Source organism: Astyanax mexicanus, chromosome 1, assembly GCF_023375975.1.
Source record: "Astyanax mexicanus isolate ESR-SI-001 chromosome 1, AstMex3_surface, whole genome shotgun sequence".
NCBI classification, from domain to species: Eukaryota; Metazoa; Chordata; class Actinopteri; order Characiformes; family Acestrorhamphidae; genus Astyanax; species Astyanax mexicanus.
The window spans coordinates 58858215-58877582 of NC_064408.1; the positions used below are offsets into that span (position 1 = coordinate 58858215).

Consider the following 19368-nt stretch of genomic DNA (forward strand, 5'->3'; position numbering starts at 1 on the left):
AGACGGACGAGCTCGCAGCATTAGTGAGAAACCAGAGGACCTACCGGGAGTGCAGTCTCTTCTGCTTCACTGAGACTTGGCTAACCGCTAGCATCCCCGACGCTAATGTAAACATCCCCGGATTCGTCACTGTGAGAGCGGACAGAGACAGCGCGCGGAGCGGCAAATCTAAGGGTGGTGGGCTCGCTATCCTCATTAACAACAGATGGTGTAATCCTGGGCATGTGACTGTTAAAGAGACTATCTGCTGCCGGGATGTTGAACTGCTCGCGGTGAGTTTAAGACCATATTACGTCCCGCGGGAGTTCTCACACGCCATTGTTGTTTGTGTGTACGTGCCCCCCCGAGCAGACGCGGAGGCTGCGTGTGACGTCATACACGCGACCATCGCTAGGCTCCAGACACAACACCCGGATGTCGCTCTGTCTGGTGACTTCAACCACGTCACGCTGGACTCCACACTGACTTCTTTCACCCAGTATGTGGACTGTCCAACCAGAAAAAACAGGACAATTGACCTCCTGTATGCTAACATCAGTGATGCATATACCGCCATCCCACTGCCCCCACTTGGAAAATCTGACCACAACTTGGTTTACCTGCAGCCTCAGTACAAACCCTGTGTGATGAGGCAACCAACCACAACACGCTCCTTCAGGAAGTGGTCTCAGGAGGCAGAGGAGACCCTGAAGGACTGCTTTGCATCCACAGATTGGAGTGTTCTGCAGGACTCTCACGGTGAGGACATTGAGGGGGTAACAGACTGCACAATTGACTATCTGAACTTTTGCATGGACAATGTGGTTCCTGTAAGAACTGTTCGCTGCTTTGCTAATAACAAGCCCTGGATTACAAGTGACGTAAAGGACCTTTTAAACAAAAAGAAGAGGGCCTTTAAAGACAAGAACCAGGAGGAGTTGAAGAACATCCAGTGTGAACTCAAGTCCTGCTTAAAGGAGGCTAAGGAGACCTACAGGAAGAAGGTTGAGCAGAAGTTACAAGTTAACAACATGAAGGAGGTCTGGGACGGTATGAGGACAATCACAGGGTGCAAGCCAAAGAGTGATAGTGCAACAGCTGATGGTGTGGAGAGAGCGAACGAACTCAATCTCTTCTATAACCGGTTTGATTGCCCTGTTTCATCCTCACCTGCTTCTGTCTGTCCTGCTATCTCAGCAACCTCAGCCTCTGCCCCACTGGACACCTCCCTACCTCTTCTGAGTGCTACACTGGTCTCCCTCCCACAGACTGTCAGCACATCCAGTCTGCCACCCCCCACCTCCACCCTCCACCTCTCTGCAGACCAGGTCACAGGGGCGCTGAGGAGACTCCGCTCAAGGAAAGCAGCTGGACCTGACGAGGTGAGCCCAAGACTTCTCAAGGCTTGCGCCTTTGAACTTGGATTACCCCTGTCGAACATCTTCAACATGAGCCTGCAGTTGGGGAGGGTTCCAACGCTGTGGAAAACCTCATGCCTGGTCCCTGTTCCCAAGAAACCTCGCCCCAGTGAGCTCAATGACTTCAGGCCAGTAGCTTTGACCTCCCACATTATGAAGACCATGGAACGACTGCTTCTCCCACCCCAGGTACAGCATGCACTGGACCCTCTCCAGTTTGCATATCGCAAGAAGATTGGTGTTGAGGATGCCATCATCTACCTCCTCCACCGAACCTACTCTCATCTGGACAAGGGCAGTAGTGCTGTGAGAATCATGTTTTTTGATTTCTCTAGTGCTTTTAACACCATCCAGCCTCCACTTCTCAGAGACAAGCTGGTGAAGATGCATGTGGATCCTCACCTGGTGTCCTGGATCACAGACTACCTCACCTGCAGGCCACAGTATGTGAGGCTCACTGACGGCACATCAGAGACTGTGGTCAGTAGCACTGGAGCACCACAGGGGACTGTGGTCTCCCCCTTCCTCTTCACTCTCTACACATCAGACTTCCAGTACAACTCTGAGATGTGCCATCTGCAGAAATTCTCGGATGACACTGCCATCGTTGGGTGTGTGAAGGGTGGTCAGGAGGAGGAGTACAGGAGAAAGGTGGATGACTTTGTTGCTTGGTGCCGACTGAACCAACTGCAGTTAAACATATCCAAGACCAAGGAGATGGTGGTGGACTTCCGTAGGTCTGGACCACCCTTGCAGCCAGTCTCCATCGAGGGGGTTGATGTGGAGACAGTAAAGACCTACAAGTACCTTGGTCTGCAGCTGGACAACAAACTGGACTGGTCAACAAATACAGACACCCTGTACAGGAAGGGACAGAGCCGGCTCTATTTCTTGAGGAGACTGCGGTCCTTTAACATCTTTCAGAAGCTTCTGCAGATGTTCTACCAATCAATCGTGGCCAGCATTCTCTTCTACGCTGTGGTGTGCTGGGGAGGCAACATGAAGAGGAGAGATGCATCACGGCTGGACAAGCTGGTCAGGAGGGCCGGGGCAGTGGTTGGAATGGAGCTGGACTCTCTGGTTACAATAGCTGAGAGAAGGACTTTGGATAAACTGCTTTCTATCATGAACAATGATAGTCACCCACTTCACACCACCATCATGAAGCAGAGGAGTGTGTTCAGTGGCAGACTGCTGTCACAGAGCTGCACAACAGACAGACTCAGAAAATCCTTCATTCCGAGAGCCATCAGACTCTTTAACTCCTCCCATCGGGGACGGGATGCTGCTACTGACTGAGTTTAACTCAGTCACACCACATGGACTTTATTACTCCACCACTTAATTATTTACATTAACACTTCCCCAACCTCACTTACGTTCAATACACTTTACTCATGATTGGGTATTCACATATTCACAATCTCCTTTTAGAACTATATTTGTTACAGTTGCATATTTATATTATATTTCTATGTCACATCAGCCACTTTCATAATCAATGTCATTGCACACTGCACTTTGCTCTGTTAATTATTTAATGAACATCAGCAACAACTGCACTGCTCTGTTTACAGATATGTATCTTACCTTGTATAGTACGTTTTTGTATAGCCTTATATATATATATTTTTTTTTTCTCTTTTCTTCTTCTTTTTCTCTATTCTTCTGTTTTAATTTATGTTTGAATCTGTTTCTTATTGTATTGTGTTGTTGCTGCTGGATGCCTAAATTTCCTTCGGGATAAATAAAGTATCTATCTATCTATCTATCTATCTATCTATCTATCTATCTATCTATCTATCTATCTATCTATCTATCTATCTATCTATCTATCTATCTATCTATCTAAATATGAACTTGTTTTCTTTGCATTATTTAAGGTCTGAAAGCTCTGCATCTTTTTGTTATTTCAGCTATTTCTCATTTTCTGCAAATAAATGCTCTGAATGACAATATTTTTATTTGGAATGTGGGGAAAATGTTGTCTATAGTTTATCGAATAAAACAAAAATGTTCATTTTATTAAAATATATATCTATAAATAGCTAAATCAGAGAAACCTTTTCAGAATCTGAAGTGGTCTCTTGTTTTTTTTTTCAGAGCTGTAGATGTTTATAAATCACTTTATCCAGACGCTATTTATCATAAGGTTATAACATTTTTGACCAAGACAGAGGCACAATGCTCCACTGTGCTCATGTGTCTCCAGCAGCGAGCAGCATTTTAAAGCACTGGACAAAATCTGTAATGAATTCATATATTTTACTTTCTTTAAATATGACCTATTAAGAAGAAACAAATGGTATGTGAAGGGGTCCATTTTGCTTGGATTTCCAAATGCATTGAAACGGCCCTGAATGGATAGTTACGGGGATGAAGGGGGACTTTTATAAAGCCAGTGCTTCTTACCTTTCGGAGAAGGCAGCATATCCTCTCAATGTTCCGAAGTCTTTCACGCTGTGGAGAAAAACAAGGAAGTGTTAATCCTCCAGAACATTCATTTCAGACTGCTGATCCCCAGCACAATGCCTGCAGCATGACCTGATGGCCTTCAACTGCCAAAGCCTCAGTGCAATTGCCTACTGGAATTATATGTGGAGTTAATCTAGAGAAGGCGTATTGTCCCAAGAAATAGCTGTAACCTTCACATGCATTTTACAGAAATGTGCCGGATTATGTGTATTCAAGTTTGTACTGTATGTTGTGTGTTTTTGCTGAACATTCAAAAAATCTGAACAACACGTCTGTCTAACTTTTACTGCATTAATGTATGTTTAAATTATTCTAATATTATATTGTGTACTATGTGTAGTGTGACCTTTTCACAGCACTCCACATACAAAAAAAAACTGTACATACATCTGTACATACAAAAAAAACAACAACAATCAACATCCATACTTACTTACTTAACCCTTGTGTGGTGTTCGGGTGTTTTCATTTTTCATCAAATGATACTAAAAAAATATTTTTTCTAACTCAAACTCATTGGCATTGGCTCATTTTTTTGTGAAAAACATATATCAAAACATATTTTCGATAAACACACACTGTACACTCCCCAATTTTTATTACATACAGTATGTTTGGCCAAGGGCTAATAAACATTGCTTCATTTGTAAATTTGAAACTACTAGTGTGTGTATGTGTGCATGTGTGTGATCTATGGCAGCCTGACCTAAAGCACTTGTCTGCCTGAGCTCTTGGCTTTTGCTAACTGGCGAAATTGTAGAGTGCTACACACTGGCAAGGACATGGAGGGACATATTTAGAAAAACAAGCGCCAGACAGAACATGCAGCAGGCTCAGCTCCAGAATGTTCCTCGAAATGACATATGATGATTACAGTAATAAAAAGCAGTGTATGGTATGAATGGTCGTTCGCAGTTTGGATATTTGGATATTTTAATACAACTGATATTTTTGAAGCATTTATTTTACTGAACTCCAAAAGATCAATGGTTCTGCTGCACTAAACTAATCTTATTCATTAATTTTGGTTTACATTAGAACTGACAAATGGTTCATAAAATACTGGATGGTGATATCGACATCCATTAACAATAAGTCCCAGTTTTAATAGTAGCTTATGTAAAAACTACATGCATAAAAGTATTTTTTTTCTTTATTTTTTTGTTTCTTTTTGCAATAAAGAAGTATTAGTCTAATAATTTATTAGTATAATAATAGTATAATAGTATTACATTTAAAATGATATGCATTGCAAACAAAAACAAATAGCTTTAGCTAATTTTGGCTACTCTTCATAATTATGAGTAAATTCATATGAAAATATGCAAATTCAAAAGCATGGTATATGCTTTTTGTTGAAGTTTAAAGGACAACTAAATCAGTTTGAATCATAGATTAAAAGAAATCCCCACAAAAGAGGCAGTTCATCCAGGTCAATGAATTATTCAAACTGGTGACCTAATGCTTCTAAATAATGTACTGAAATCCACTGTAACACCAGACAATTGCACACATATGGCTAAGGTAACACCATGCAGTGCTCCTAAAGTAAAGTGCATTTTCTCTACAGGGTGTGTATAAGGACACTCTCATTTCACAGAGAACTTATTTGTTTTAACAGTATAATGATTTATATTATTTCACCTCTAAGTGAATTATTTGATCTATCTGATCTATGTGTTGATTCACTGCCTCCACTGCCAAGCTTATAGAACATCGACAAACTTGTTGTTTAACTCACTGAACGGAAAAACCGCAGTGACCTTTGTTTAGAACCAGTACATTCAATTACATGACAAAGAATTAAAGATGAACTCCAGTGTAAAATGGACTTTTGGTGTAGTAAAACATGATAAAAAAGTACTTACATAGCACATCTCCGTTCTCCCACAGCGTTCTGAGATCCAGAAATTTCAACAGTTTGTCCAAACACCCTTTTTTTTTTTCATTTGCCCTGATACATTGTTTTTTTCCACCGTTATCCAGACACAAAGTAGCTCCACACATTCTTGCTACAATCCGAAGAGCCCTTATATTTAAAACGAGGCATTAATAACTTAAAAAGTGCACAAGAACCTTATTAAAAACCACTGTTTGCATCCCCTAATGCTAGCTTCAGCTCCGACCGCTGCCATCTTTGTACTGAAAATAACATAGACATATATTTACATAGACTATATGTTATTTTTTAGTTCAGTAATGGTGGCGCTTGAAGCAGAAGCTAGCGTTATGGGATATAAACAGTGGTTTTTAATAAGCTTCTTGTGCACTTTTTACGCTATTAATGCCTCGTTTTAAGTGTTAGGGCTCTCCGGATTTGAAGGGTCTTTGGACAAATTGTTAAAATGTCTGGATCGCAGAACACTCAGAACAGAGGTGTGCTATTCATCAAGAGTAAGTACTTTTTATCATGTTTTACTACACCACAAGTCCATTTTACACCTGAAAAAAACAGCCTGAAATCAGCCACAAAAGCTATATTAGACCCTCACTATTTTGGACTCATTTGAATTCATCCATTTTTGCCCCTTTTTTCCCCATTCACACCCTCTTACTCTCTCCTTGTCTCATCCCGAGTTTGAACAAGGCCATGCAAATACACTGCAGACGAAACCATGGAGACTGAGATAACTGCAGACGTATCACTGCTTCTAATTAGCAGGCAATTAGGCCCAGCTCGCTTTGAAATGTTAGTCAGCGTGAATTCTGCCTGACGAGTGAGGGCTGGCACAATGTAAATAACATAAGCAAAAGTAAACTTCAGAAGGTAAATTTAGGGCAGAGAGTCAATACCATGTGGCAGCAGGAGAAAGTTCAGGACTGCAGAGACTAACAGAGATGGAAAGAACCATCAGCAGATTGAGATATAATGACTCATAAAGGCCTTCAACCAAAGACGCTTGTGTTATCATCTGCCAATGGTACAGAAATGAAGCTGGATGTACTGAAATTCTGCCTGAGCTGAAAATATGATACTCCCTAAGTTCTCTTGCTTGTTCTCATTTCTTGATTTTCTCATAAATAAAAACAATAGCAAACAAGTCTGAAATAATAAAGTATTGATGAACAAACACAAAACAAATAGAATCAAATCAAACAGATGAAGCTGCTGGTGGTCTAGAACTCCATTTAAAAGAGAACGCTTTTTGGGATTATCTGGACGGTTAGAGGGGAATATCACGTTCTAGCCCTGTTTGTTCTGTTCTGTCTCAGTGTTTTACTGCCCTCCTATTTGTTTGTTTATTTACCTTCCCCTGCACATGGCCTGTCTACTTCCGTGTCACTTTGTCCCAGTGTCAGGCTTGGTTTTCGTCTGTTGAAGTTGCATGTTCTTTGTTTTCTGTTTCATTAGTTCTAGCTCCTATGTTCTGTATTGTTTCATTGTTTTTGCATAATAAATACCTCACATTTAATAAATACCTGCATCCTGACAGCCAATAAGTCTAACAGTTTCTCTTTTATCAGCTTTTGAAATAAAACAACACTATCAAATATTAAACCTGAAAAAAATGTAATTCAAGAAAGAAGCATTGACATAGTGAGTGAGAAAAGCCCTGCACTTGGTAGCTGCATTTGAATATGAAATACACAAATGTATCTGGTTGCAGTAAGGTACTTTAGTTTGTTCCTTATGTTTAGAAAACCTCTTTTTTTTCTTTTTTCATCTTTTATCTTTTTTTTATTTTGCTGTACTTTCTTTAATAAGGCTGGATAATTGAGCGCACATTTCAATTCACAGCAGTGACCCAGCCTTATAATGCTACCAGTGAACGAAACTGCATTCATATTTCACAGTCTGCAATAACTATAGATGATTTAAGAAAAGCCTGCAGTGTTCCACTTTCCCCAATTACCACAGCAACTCCTTCACTAAACACGACAATAACAAGCTCCGAAAAAAAGACGGAATTTGAAAACTCAGACTCTGCTAAAAAAACTCCAAATAAGTCTATCTACTCAATCCAGAACTTACCCATTATGCAAATGAGAAGAGGCTGCGTTATTAATAGCTTAATGTGGAATATAAAAAAGAGAAAGGACTGAGACAGTTTAGGCACCTACTGTTGAGCTTTGAGAATGAAATGGTAGTGCTGGAATGACTCAGTTCGCTGTGATGAGACTCGCTCGACTCCCACTGGTGAGTAATTTACTGCGTGTTTGTGTGACTGCCTTTCTAATTCCTGTCGTAAGATGATCTGATATCGCTGCTGGGCACCCCAAGCTAATTGAGCATTAGCCCAGGGTGCGCAGGAAGCAACAGACGCTTTTAGAGGCCCGAAAGGACGAGCAATGCCCACAGCAAGACAGAGCCCGGGCTGAGGCACTGCAGTACAGTGCTGTATGGATTCTACAGCGTGTGTGTGACACACTGAACTCTGACTTTATTATGAGGGAAAATGACAAGGGGGAAGAAGATCTGACACTGACAGCAGGTCCCCTTTGGGAGACATTTCCACATGAGCTTGGTGTCCTTGCCGGGCGAGCCTGGAACATGGCATGCTTCATCCCCAGTTTCCCTAGCTTTGTTTTGAAAAAGCTACATGTCTTTCCCTGAATTCCTTGAACTAAGTAAGAACGTAATGTAGTCTTTTGTCTTTTGTGATGGCTGAGATTTGCTTTTAGTTTTATGACCAAATAATTACATTACTGAAGACTTCATCTGCAGCATGGAACAACATACAAGTTCCCTGGTTACTGAATAAGGTACATATGTTATTTTCCCTGTTTATTCTTAAATGTTTTTTTTAAACATAATATTTTCTTTCTTGTGCTTCCTTCCCACTTTGTGTGAAAAGCTACAAAACGTTTATTATAATGCTACTGACTTTATAATGTAATAAATGTGTCAAGCTGGGGCAAGGACAAGACGTGGAGGTGGATGCAAATGCGAGTAGATTTATTTAAAAATCACAAATAAACAAATTAGGAACTAAACAAACAAAGGAACAAACAAGTGAAGCAAGACAAAACAGGAAAACAGGAAACACAGAGAATACTGTGGACTATGGAAACAAAGAAACACGAGATCCTGACTGACGTAAAAAAAACGCACAACAAATAACAGAGGAACGAGGAGGACTATTTGAACACACGCACAAGGACAGGAAATGGGAAACACCTGGGACCTAACAAGGGGGCGGAGCTACAAATGAACAGGTGAGCAACAGGGGCGGAGACAGGGGGAAAAACACAGGGCAGGAGCAGAGAAAGGTAAATAAACACAGGGACAGACTAGAGGGAACCAAAAAAGAATGAGAACATGACACAATGTAATATTATAATGCTTTGTTTTTGACTGATGAGTAATGTTATCGTAGTGTTGATATTTGAGTACTATTTTTCTTTTTTTTTCTTTTTTCTCAGGTATCCAGTATGTATTCAAGTCAAGTAGTTGTGAAGACTAAATAATTCTACTGTGTCACTGTTTTGTTTTTCTCACACACTCCGTCTTCCTCTCTCTCACACATACATACGCACACCCAGCATTCCAAATCATCCTTCTGCCGGGCTCCGTGTTCCCAGCCCCACCGCGGAGCCCCGCTGGCTCTCAGTGAAAGAGAATAAGGCCGCAGTTGCTGCAGCGCTATTGTGTAGCGCTGCCTGCGCTGACCCTGCTGAGCCTGCTGGGGTAAAGCCCCAGACTGACAGAAGCCACCAATTAGCCAGGCAGGGTGCGAGAGTGAGTCAACTGAGAGACGAGATCAGCCAGGAGGCCATCAATCTTTCAGGGCCCCCCACTACCACCCGCCACCGGCACCATCCAGACTTCTAAATCCTCCACCGTTCTCCCCAACCCACTGAGAAGGGTAGGAGGAAGAGGAGGCAGGTGGCGTTATCAGTGCGTCACACTCATCGTGAGCGAGAGAGAGAGAACAATACACTTACACTAGTGTAGTAAAGGACAGCTAGTCTTCTGCAGGGTAAAAGAATATCAGTTACAAGCACTGGTGAACTGTGACTATAACAGCTACTAGAGAATCTATTAAAACTTAAAAGATAATTACAAGTAAATCCCTCATGTATGGAAGTAAATTAAATTATTTGAAATTAATAATGTACATATCATTGTTTAATCCATGAACATTTAAGCATTTGTTCATCTGATGACCATGATAACTGATACTGTAACTCTACACTCTACTGTTCTCGGAGAAGGTACAATAATTTTTGGAAATAAGAAAAATACTTATATTTTGTAAGGGTTGGGTAGTAATAGAAGGTTACCAAAAACAGTAACTATTATTTTTTTCAAATATTATGATGAGGAAGTTTGACTTCACTTTGCTCAAAAATGCTACAGTATTATAACAACTTTCAGAATTAGTAGTACAGAATGTGTTCTTTGTGTGAAATAAATTCTGTTTATCCAAAACGAATGGACATTTGTCTTAGGTTTGTATTCTCATTACTTCAATATGCTAACATATACCTTGAATACATCAAATATGAGATCTTTTTACGAATGTAGAAGTGTTATATAATAACCCTTTGATGTTTATGTTTTAAAGGACTCCATACTCTGATCAATATATAACCAAATTTTTGTATTTGCCATCCCATTATTTCAAACATATTTGAGATTCCTAGAGTAATATCACTTGAATCTCAGCATGATTAATGAAAAGTGTTTTTAAAAACATAAGTGGTGTCATTTGCTAACACATGGATTTTCTTCTTTACTTTAAATTGTGGTCTATATATGTTAAACATATTGTGGATTAAACCTGAAAACTGATGAGTTTAATTTTCAACAAGAGAAATATCTGCATTTCCGGAATGTATTACTGTTCCACAGAAAGGCAGTTGTCCTTCTGGTATATCTGGTTAAATTATCTTTAATAAGCTATAAAACTTTCAATTTTTAATCTCTGCATGAGAAACGCGAGCAGCTTAATACATGGTTTAGATGCGCACTCTTTTCTCAAGCAAATATGTTACTTTTGTACTGTTTAAATTCTAATTTCATTTTCTCAGTGGTGAATTTCATTGAGAAAAGGTGGTGATTACAATATATCTACTTGATATCTCTTCTAAAGAGAAATGTCAGTGGGCTCTTTTCCACTGCAAGGGTAAAAATGTTTTACAAGTTAGCAATGTTTAGCATGTTGACTTGCTAACTCTGTAAAATCAAGGTGGTAATGTAAAAGATCTGATGACAACATCCTTTGCATAATTATTATGAGATACCACACACGTTCCGGTCCTAATTTATCAACACAGCAAATAACCATAGTAATATTTTAGCCTTGTGGTGTGAAAGAGGCTACTGAGCTATTTTAGATGTGGTGACCATTAGATCATACAGATTTAACAAATTAAATTTTACATAAGGGCATAACTTACAGTGTAAATCTGATATATGGTGAATCCATAGACTCAGGCAGGACACATGAGCTAGCACTCACATCAGGGAATATCACATGAATCCACAGAGAACGGAAAGGATGGATGGCAGTTGTCCAGGGGGGAGCTATTTAATGATTTTTGTCTTTTTATGGCCAGTGGGACAGCATCCCCTTGCATACTTTCTAAACTGTAATTCTAGCCCTAGTGATTAAAATCTACGTATCTAACATACACTCATAAAAATAAATGTGCCCAAAAGGGCTCCTGGGAACAATGCCAGAAGCACGTCTGGTGTCATAATGAACCTTATATTAGATGGCTATTTTGAAAATCATTTTTGTGTATTAATAAAAAGCTTTTTCTTATAACAATAAATCTTGAGAGTGTAGTTTTGCATTCTGGATGCCACGAGTTCTGCAAATCCATCTGAAAACATTGCTTGGATTCAGTCGGACAGATTGCATACGCTGTGATTGAAGGAAGGCACCTTGAAATCTAGGCAAAATCAAGCGTAGCTTGCAAACAATAACAGGATGCCAAAGAGTGCCAAGCGTTTGCCAGAAGCAGTTGCTTTTGATGACTGCCATCCAGCCTGGCACCGTATCCAGACACATTCCGTGTGCAGCTATCTTTCTCATAGAGAGAGCAGCATTTGTGTCGACAGCGTTAATGTAACTTTTTGATAACGTTTGATTTATTAAAAAGTGCTGGGGACTGTTGGCTGTGCTTTGAAGGTGTGACTGATTGGACGTGTCTGTCATTGAGTTTGCAGTAAAAAAAATTACAGAGCTGAGACAGCTGGTGGCTGTATTATTCATACGGAGCTACAGATGATGGAAAACGTAATGGAGCTGAGGGGCGGGACACACACCTGGCGGCCGACACAGATCAGACGCCTTGTTTTTAACACTATTCCCTAAAACAAACACACACACACACACACACACAGTTTTATGGACAGTACCTTCTTAAAGTAGTACATAACATTTACTTCTACTTACTGCGTGAAGTGGATTGCCTTGATCAATTGGGACTTTAAAATCCGCTTGGAGCTCATCAAAGGCTGTTATCTGGAGTCGAGAGGAAAAAAGACAAGAAAAAGATCAGTAGAGATCAGTGTGTCTCCTATCTGAGACACACTCAGTGCCAATGGCTAAATGTTCTTGAGTGTTCTTTCTGTTCCTTACTATATACGGATGTCTTACACAAGGCTTCTGCTTTGAGACTAAATACAAAAAAGTGGAAGCACTGAGAAAAACTATACATCTTGAACTTACTCAAGGTTGGTAAAGCAATTGCCAAAAAACATAAACAATTAAAAGATAAGTTAAAATGAACAAATTCTCATTTCTAATTATAAAGGTAGTTAAAAATTATTTTAGCTTGGTAAAAAAAAAAAAAATTCTAAGCAGTATTTGCAAAATATTCGTTAGTAGTTTCGAATATTAGTTCAAACTACTAACTAATGCATATATGTTTGTTAAAAAAAAGATTTTTAGCTTTATTATAATCATACTTCTATAGCGCAGTGAACTTGGCAGGCTGGGCAGGGTTATGAGCTCAGTTCAAAGACCTGATAATGACTGCTTTAAAAATTTAAGTATCAAATCCACAACCCTCTGATCAATAATCCAGTGATCTAGCTCCTTTAAATATAGTACAATAGTATTAAGTTATGATTAAGTCAAGATTTGTAGATTGGTTAAAACAGGGAAACCAGACAAAGGGTTAAACAAGTGCAGAGTAGTTCAAAATGGTAACTTATTTCTGCAAACACATCTCACACAATGTAATTAGTAAACAGTTTTGTTTTATTTGGGGAAAGAATGGGGAAATTGTAACTGCTTCAACAAAAAAAGAAAATTAATATTTATTCCTTGCTTAGCATGTTAAGATGGGTCTTAAATTGTTGAATCTAATTTGCTCTGAATAACAGAAACAGTATAATTGAATTTGTTTAGTACACAGTGAACAAAATCTGCCTTTTGATGAGGGACAGGGTTAAAATAGACACTATGACACAACAATGAACTGTGCACTTTTGTATTTTTTACCACTTATTGAGAATATTTGGTTCATCTGTAGTTTTGTATGTCATGATTTGTATTTGTATGACACATATACTGCTATATTTCATAATTCAAACACACTTCAACAGATGCATGAATGCAAAATATCACCACAGTCACACTTGACATGAAAGCATTCCCAAATACATTCCTTGCAGAAAGGAAAGCTGGGCTTTAGGCTAGACCGAATTAAATAATACGTTATTTTTTCCCACTATTACATAATGCTTGTATTTTTTCAAAGAAACTGCTTCTTCTTTTAATCACATTTCTGTTCTGTCAATTCCGTGTACAGACCACAGACCACAGCACAGGGTCAGCACAATTTAGAATAAACAATTATTTGGCTGATAATTATTACTGGGTTTACTCTAATTCTATACTAAGCTGTTCTGCATGAGTTATTTTAGATATGTGCCTCCATTTTCTATGCAATACAGCATGAGGCAGTGTAAGTTCCTGTCTGCTATGGCAATGCACATTTAGCTTAAAATGCATAGCGCATTCTGCATTATTCATAACTGCCCACTTTTTAATAACTGCATTCCCATTTCACATTGCAAAAAGAAAATCAGCACTGGTGCAAAAAACACAACTGACGCTTAAATAATGCAACAGCTCCCTTTAAACGTTAACAAGGGCTGAAAAGCACTTGAAGTGGCTTCGTTTTTTTCACTCTTTGTTCTCAGTCCATGCCTTGAACTTACAACAATGCACACAAACCTTGATAAAACCCTAATCTAAGCTATTTAAATGATACTTATGTGTGTGTAACACACTGTGCTCCACAAAGAGAAGAAAGACCCACAGATCAACCAATTCAGAGTAATGAAAAGATGCGTCAATCACCAGCTTTTGGTTGGTAATAACCACAATTGAACCATTTATATATATTTTCATATCAAGATTTCTTGCCACTTAAAGCTTTTCATATGAGTCTTGCTGCAATCACAATTTATAGTTTACTGTCAGCTACCAGACTCTGTTAGACCGCTGGTGAACATCCGATGCTGGCTGCTTCCCACATATTGTGCAGCATGTCCTTCAATGGTGTCTTTGTCAGTACTGTTTTGCCCAGTATGGCACGCTGAATTATTGTTGGTGTTCCACTGAAAGAGAACTGTGAATCATCTGTATGGCGTATGTGTGGTGAGAGAAAAGAAAACGGAACACCGTGAGCAAATCTACAGCAGTGGGCAGTGACACTATTTCTTTCTAAGTCAAACAAAGCTGTGAAAAGTATTCACATTTATTACTCAGGTAGAAGTATAGATTCTAGGGTTTAAAATACTTTTGTACAAGTTGAAGTACAAACTTTTTCCTTTTTTCAAGTAAAAGTGTAAATGTACTGCGATTAAACAGACATAAAGAATAAAAGTAAAAGAAATGTAAAGGACAAATTAGGTCAAAATCACAGCACCACAGGGTCCTACAGTCAACTACCCCCCCCCCCCCCCTCCCCAAAACACCTTTTTTTTTAAAGCCATAATAACTATAATTTTATATGAATTTGTTAATGTTGAAGCTTTTGGGATGCATTAGGCTCCCTGTTTCAGCGCTTTATGTTGCTATTGAAACTGAATGCATTGTAGTAGAATGTAAATATATTAAAAAGCTTAGTTGGATGTTTGTCTGAAGTTCTCTTGAGTCTCTGCACAGATCATCTTCATACTAGACTACATACGTCTGCTATGTTCTTGCTGGAGTGTGTGTGTGGGGCGGAGGGGTGACGTGTGTAGGTGTGATGGATCTGTATAAACCAATAGAGTGTGGGAATGGTATATGTTTATACTTCTCATCCAATCACAATCAGATTCACGCTATCTTGATGGAGAGATTTATCTGGGAAGGGTTTTTTGGAACAATGATGAGCTGGAATGAAAACAAGCTAAAATGAAATAAGGGAAATGAGGCTATTTTTTATATGTAAGGAGTAGAAAGTTCAGATAACTGTGTAAAATATAAGTAGTAGACTTAAAAAATAATCCGAAAAAGAATTACTTCAGTAAACTAAATTTCTACTTAAGTAAGGCAATGAAGTATTTATATTTTGCTGTTTGACACCTCTGAAGTCAAATGACCGCATTTTTGAACGAATTGTACTTAACTGCCTTTTATAATGAGAAAATATCATTTAATGAAAAAAGAAACATAGTTATGCATAATTATTTTTGTAGAAACCTTTGTCATATAATTATGAACATGTGGCATGAACATGTGTGTTTGCCATCGGCTGTAGTGTCCTACTTGTTTGTGTAGTCATACTTTTGACCATAGGGGGGTTATGGAGAGCTCATGGAAGATAATCTGAATCTGATCTAGTTCATCCATCCTCACTGATTTGGTATTCCTGGGCCCTCTTGTGAAAAATGCCCACAGCCTGATGTTCTGATGTAGGGAAAGGTTGTTAAACTGTAAAAAAGCCCATGGATATCCAGTTTGTTACTCAGAAAGAATATTTTTGTCATTATGTCCAGAGCAAACACCAGTTCACAACTGCTCATAATGCTATAAATGTCTGTAGCTGTGGCCAACTTAGCGCACAATACATTTCATACACGATCACTCTATGCCTTTATTTTACACTTTTCTGTACACTCTGGTTTATTGACATTCCCTCTGAATTTCTTTTATTCACTTAAAACACCATGCTATTTATTTAATGATTTAATGAGTTTTTAGACTTATTATACTGTAACTAATATGCATTTTTCCGATATCATGAGTTAATCAAACAAACATTCGTCAGGGCTGAGACTTAAGAACAGTTTGAGTGTAGTATCTAATGTAGCATCAGAAGCTCATGTAAGTGCTTTCCAGTTGGGATCTTACAGCTGCTCTCATGCAAAAGTAAAGAACAGTTTAACAAAAAAGGCAATTACACAACACAGACCCATAATGCTAAAAACTACTATATACTATTACATATACATATAATTAACTGCTTATATTTACTGCTATAAATGTAAATACATAAAAATACATTAAAAAAAACAAACAAAAAAAAAAAAAAACGAATGTAATACCTGTAATACCTCAGCCTCAGCAGAATACTAAGTAGGGTAATATCTACCTTTTAGACACTCTCTGGTTTGCTCTCACTGGCTAGTGCTGGCTACTATTATAGCATTATATCTATTATACCCCTATACTATTAGACCTTCGCAACAGTCATAATATTCCTTTATTTGTATCTCCAGCTGCTGTCTTCTATGTGTGTTCTTGTTTAAACAGCCACCAGGTCTCTCTTGTACACAGAGAGACCTTTTGGGCTCCTGCCCTTTAATGACCTGGAAAATGTTCTGCTCATGCCAATCTGGCACATCTATTTTTTTGTTTTCTTGCTAGCTTTATTCCATTTTTAATAATTGCTCATTGGGAAAAAGTAGGGGGACTGGCATTTTGTTTTGCTACCTGTTTTGCTAGCAGGGAGATCTTAGTTTTCTTATTCACAAGTTTAGTTGATTGTGTGCTTTGTAATTGGTGTTGGTTATTATTTTAGCCTATAATCACCCCAAAGCGACATTTCCCATGTTTGTCTCCAATAAAAATCCTCCTGGGTTACAGCTTCACCCAAAAGTTCACAAGATCAACGCCCCTCAATTTTATGGGACTTTATATATTTATGTCTGTGTTGTGCAGTCCTAATCATCAGTCACAAATCATCCATTTAATAGAAAACAGAAAACAATCTGACCACATTAAAGTAAAACAGCAGCCAATCTGTAATTTTCACATTAATTTTATAGGGGAATACACTGCCCTAAATTTGCTGTGATAATGGATGGCTCACTGCTACTCCCTGCTGCAAATTCTACAAATAAAACCAGCCGGCCTAACCTTATCTGTCATTTAACACCTGATTCAGGTGTCATCCGCTCTCCCTCCGACCAGCTGCCCTCATATAAACTGGCCCTGTTATCTCTCTTTCCTCTGGCACTACTTTTTGTGCTAGCATCAGCTCTTTTACAGAGTTAGCATTCTTTACCTTGTAATCAGATCAAACCCTTGGATCCAGACTTTTTCTCTGCTAAGCAAACTCTGTGCATTTGTCCTGCTACAGCTTAAGGGCAGCTCATTACTCAAACACATCTCCTACTGTACAACAGACGCTGTCAGAGCAGCAAAGAGAGTTGCTCAGATTGAATGTGAATTGTGTTAACTTGTGTCCTCAGAAGCGAAGAAGCTCATAATCGTATCAGTAAATGGAGTCTCCATAAATCACCCGCCCACTAGGGACACTCGCTAATGACACACATAATGCATTAGAGGCTGTTCCGTACAGAATCACGCAACCCTTGTCACTTCATCAAACACTAAGTGCATGTGAACATAGTTCACCCTGTAGCCTCATGTTATACGAGTGTTCAAGGGTGATTCAACACTAAATCAGTGTTAAATGCTGTACATATACACATATGTTAGTGTATACAGCACTCTTACAACTTAAAATGTCTTACAACTTAAAATGCTGACAAAGTATGTTTGCTCAGATACAATACAATACAATACATATAAATAACATACATAACAATAACATAACATACACTCTCATTTTTTTCCATTATCTCCCCAATTTGGAAGGCCAAATACCCCATCCTACCACTAGCAATGTCCCAACATTTGGAGATTGAAGACCAGCACATGTCTCCTCCGATACACCTGAAATCTCTTTTCGCCCTGCTGCTGATGCAGCATCACTGGGTAAGGGTAGGTATCACAGGACATTAGGGTTGGGTGACAGTTTTTTTTCAGGTTTCTGACAGAAGAAGAAGAATATGTCTATCTACTGAGATTCCTTCCCATTTTGAAAATAGCATTAAAACAGCAATTTGATTAATCAAATCAATTTGGTTAACCTCCCAGTTCTACAGGACATCTCATGATACTATGAGTTGCAAGACAATACTAGACTCTATTTAATGGCATCTGTGTTTCTGAAGACGACAAAATACTAAATCAGTAAATACCAGGAATTTATGGATTTACTGGTGTCTGTTTCACAGACTTTGACAAACAAAATTCTTTATAACAAGATTACCTTATTCATTTGATTACTGCCACCACATGGAATAATGAAGCAGTAGTAAGTCAAACTTGGGGCTGGGGGGAGTGGGGGTGGTTGAGTCTTAGTAAGTTTAGAGGGCCCATGTTTCAATAAAAATATCTATATACCATGTATAGATAGATATAGATGTATTGCAATCGAAAACAATATGATTTATTGTGATGTTGATATTTTATCCCTTGCTGGATCAGTGAGTAGCCAGCACATTCAGCTCTAATCACATCATCTAAAACACAATCGCCTCTGCTGACCAACATCACACATCACATTAGGAGAGATGTGAAGAGAAAGCACCATCTACCCACCACAAAGATATCAATGCCAATTGTACTCTCTCTGACTCCAGCTGCTGATGTAGAGCAGCAAGTTTGTTATTTTTTTCATTTACAAATCTCTCTATGAGGAAGGTTAGTATTTATATTGAATACTTGTAATTGTTTAATCTTTTCTTTAATAAGTTAAATCAGGTGAGCTGTAGGTGTACACATTTAAGCATTCAGCAGGAGAATTGAAGTGAAATCTAGAACCACTTAAATGGGACAAAAGAGTCAAACCTCATGCAGTAAGAAAACTAATGAGGTATAAACAACCAAGACAAAGTAACCAAGTGTATGAATATAATACAGTGTGTACACTGAGGTCATACAGTACACTGCATACAGTACACTGATGATTCAGAGGAAGACAGATTTAATGAGCTGTATCTGTCTTTTGGAACTATATAATACAGTTTTATTGGGCCTTTTTGTAGTTACAAACACTAAATCATTAAAACTCTATTGCTGTCATTTAACACTAAGCACTGTCTTCACATCTATAATTCACCAAGCTTCTCATAGGCAGGGATATAACAGACCGTGCTCTTCATTACTATTCAAACCATGTTGTATGTTACATGTTACATCTCACTCTAGTGTCATAATCCGATTTAAGCATAGGTAGCAAGGGGCATCTCACTGACCGACTGCACTGTGGTAGATTACAGTGTTCACTGTGTGTTTACAGGATCACA

General features: G+C 38.7%; 1 protein-coding gene across 4 annotated transcripts in view; it reads right to left on the minus strand.

Annotated features, from left to right (window-relative positions):
- The window catches only part of cnih3 (cornichon family AMPA receptor auxiliary protein 3), a 63779-nt gene that overhangs the window by 40981 nt on the left and 3430 nt on the right, over positions 1–19368 (minus strand). For all 4 annotated transcript variants that reach the window (XM_022666274.2, XM_022666270.2, XM_022666278.2 and 1 more), the window contains exons 2-3: positions 12221–12289; positions 3810–3857 (exon numbers count right to left, since the gene is read on the minus strand). In XM_022666274.2, the coding sequence (XP_022521995.1) occupies positions 3810–3857; positions 12221–12289 (117 nt within the window). The remainder of the gene's footprint in view (positions 1–3809; positions 3858–12220; positions 12290–19368) is intronic.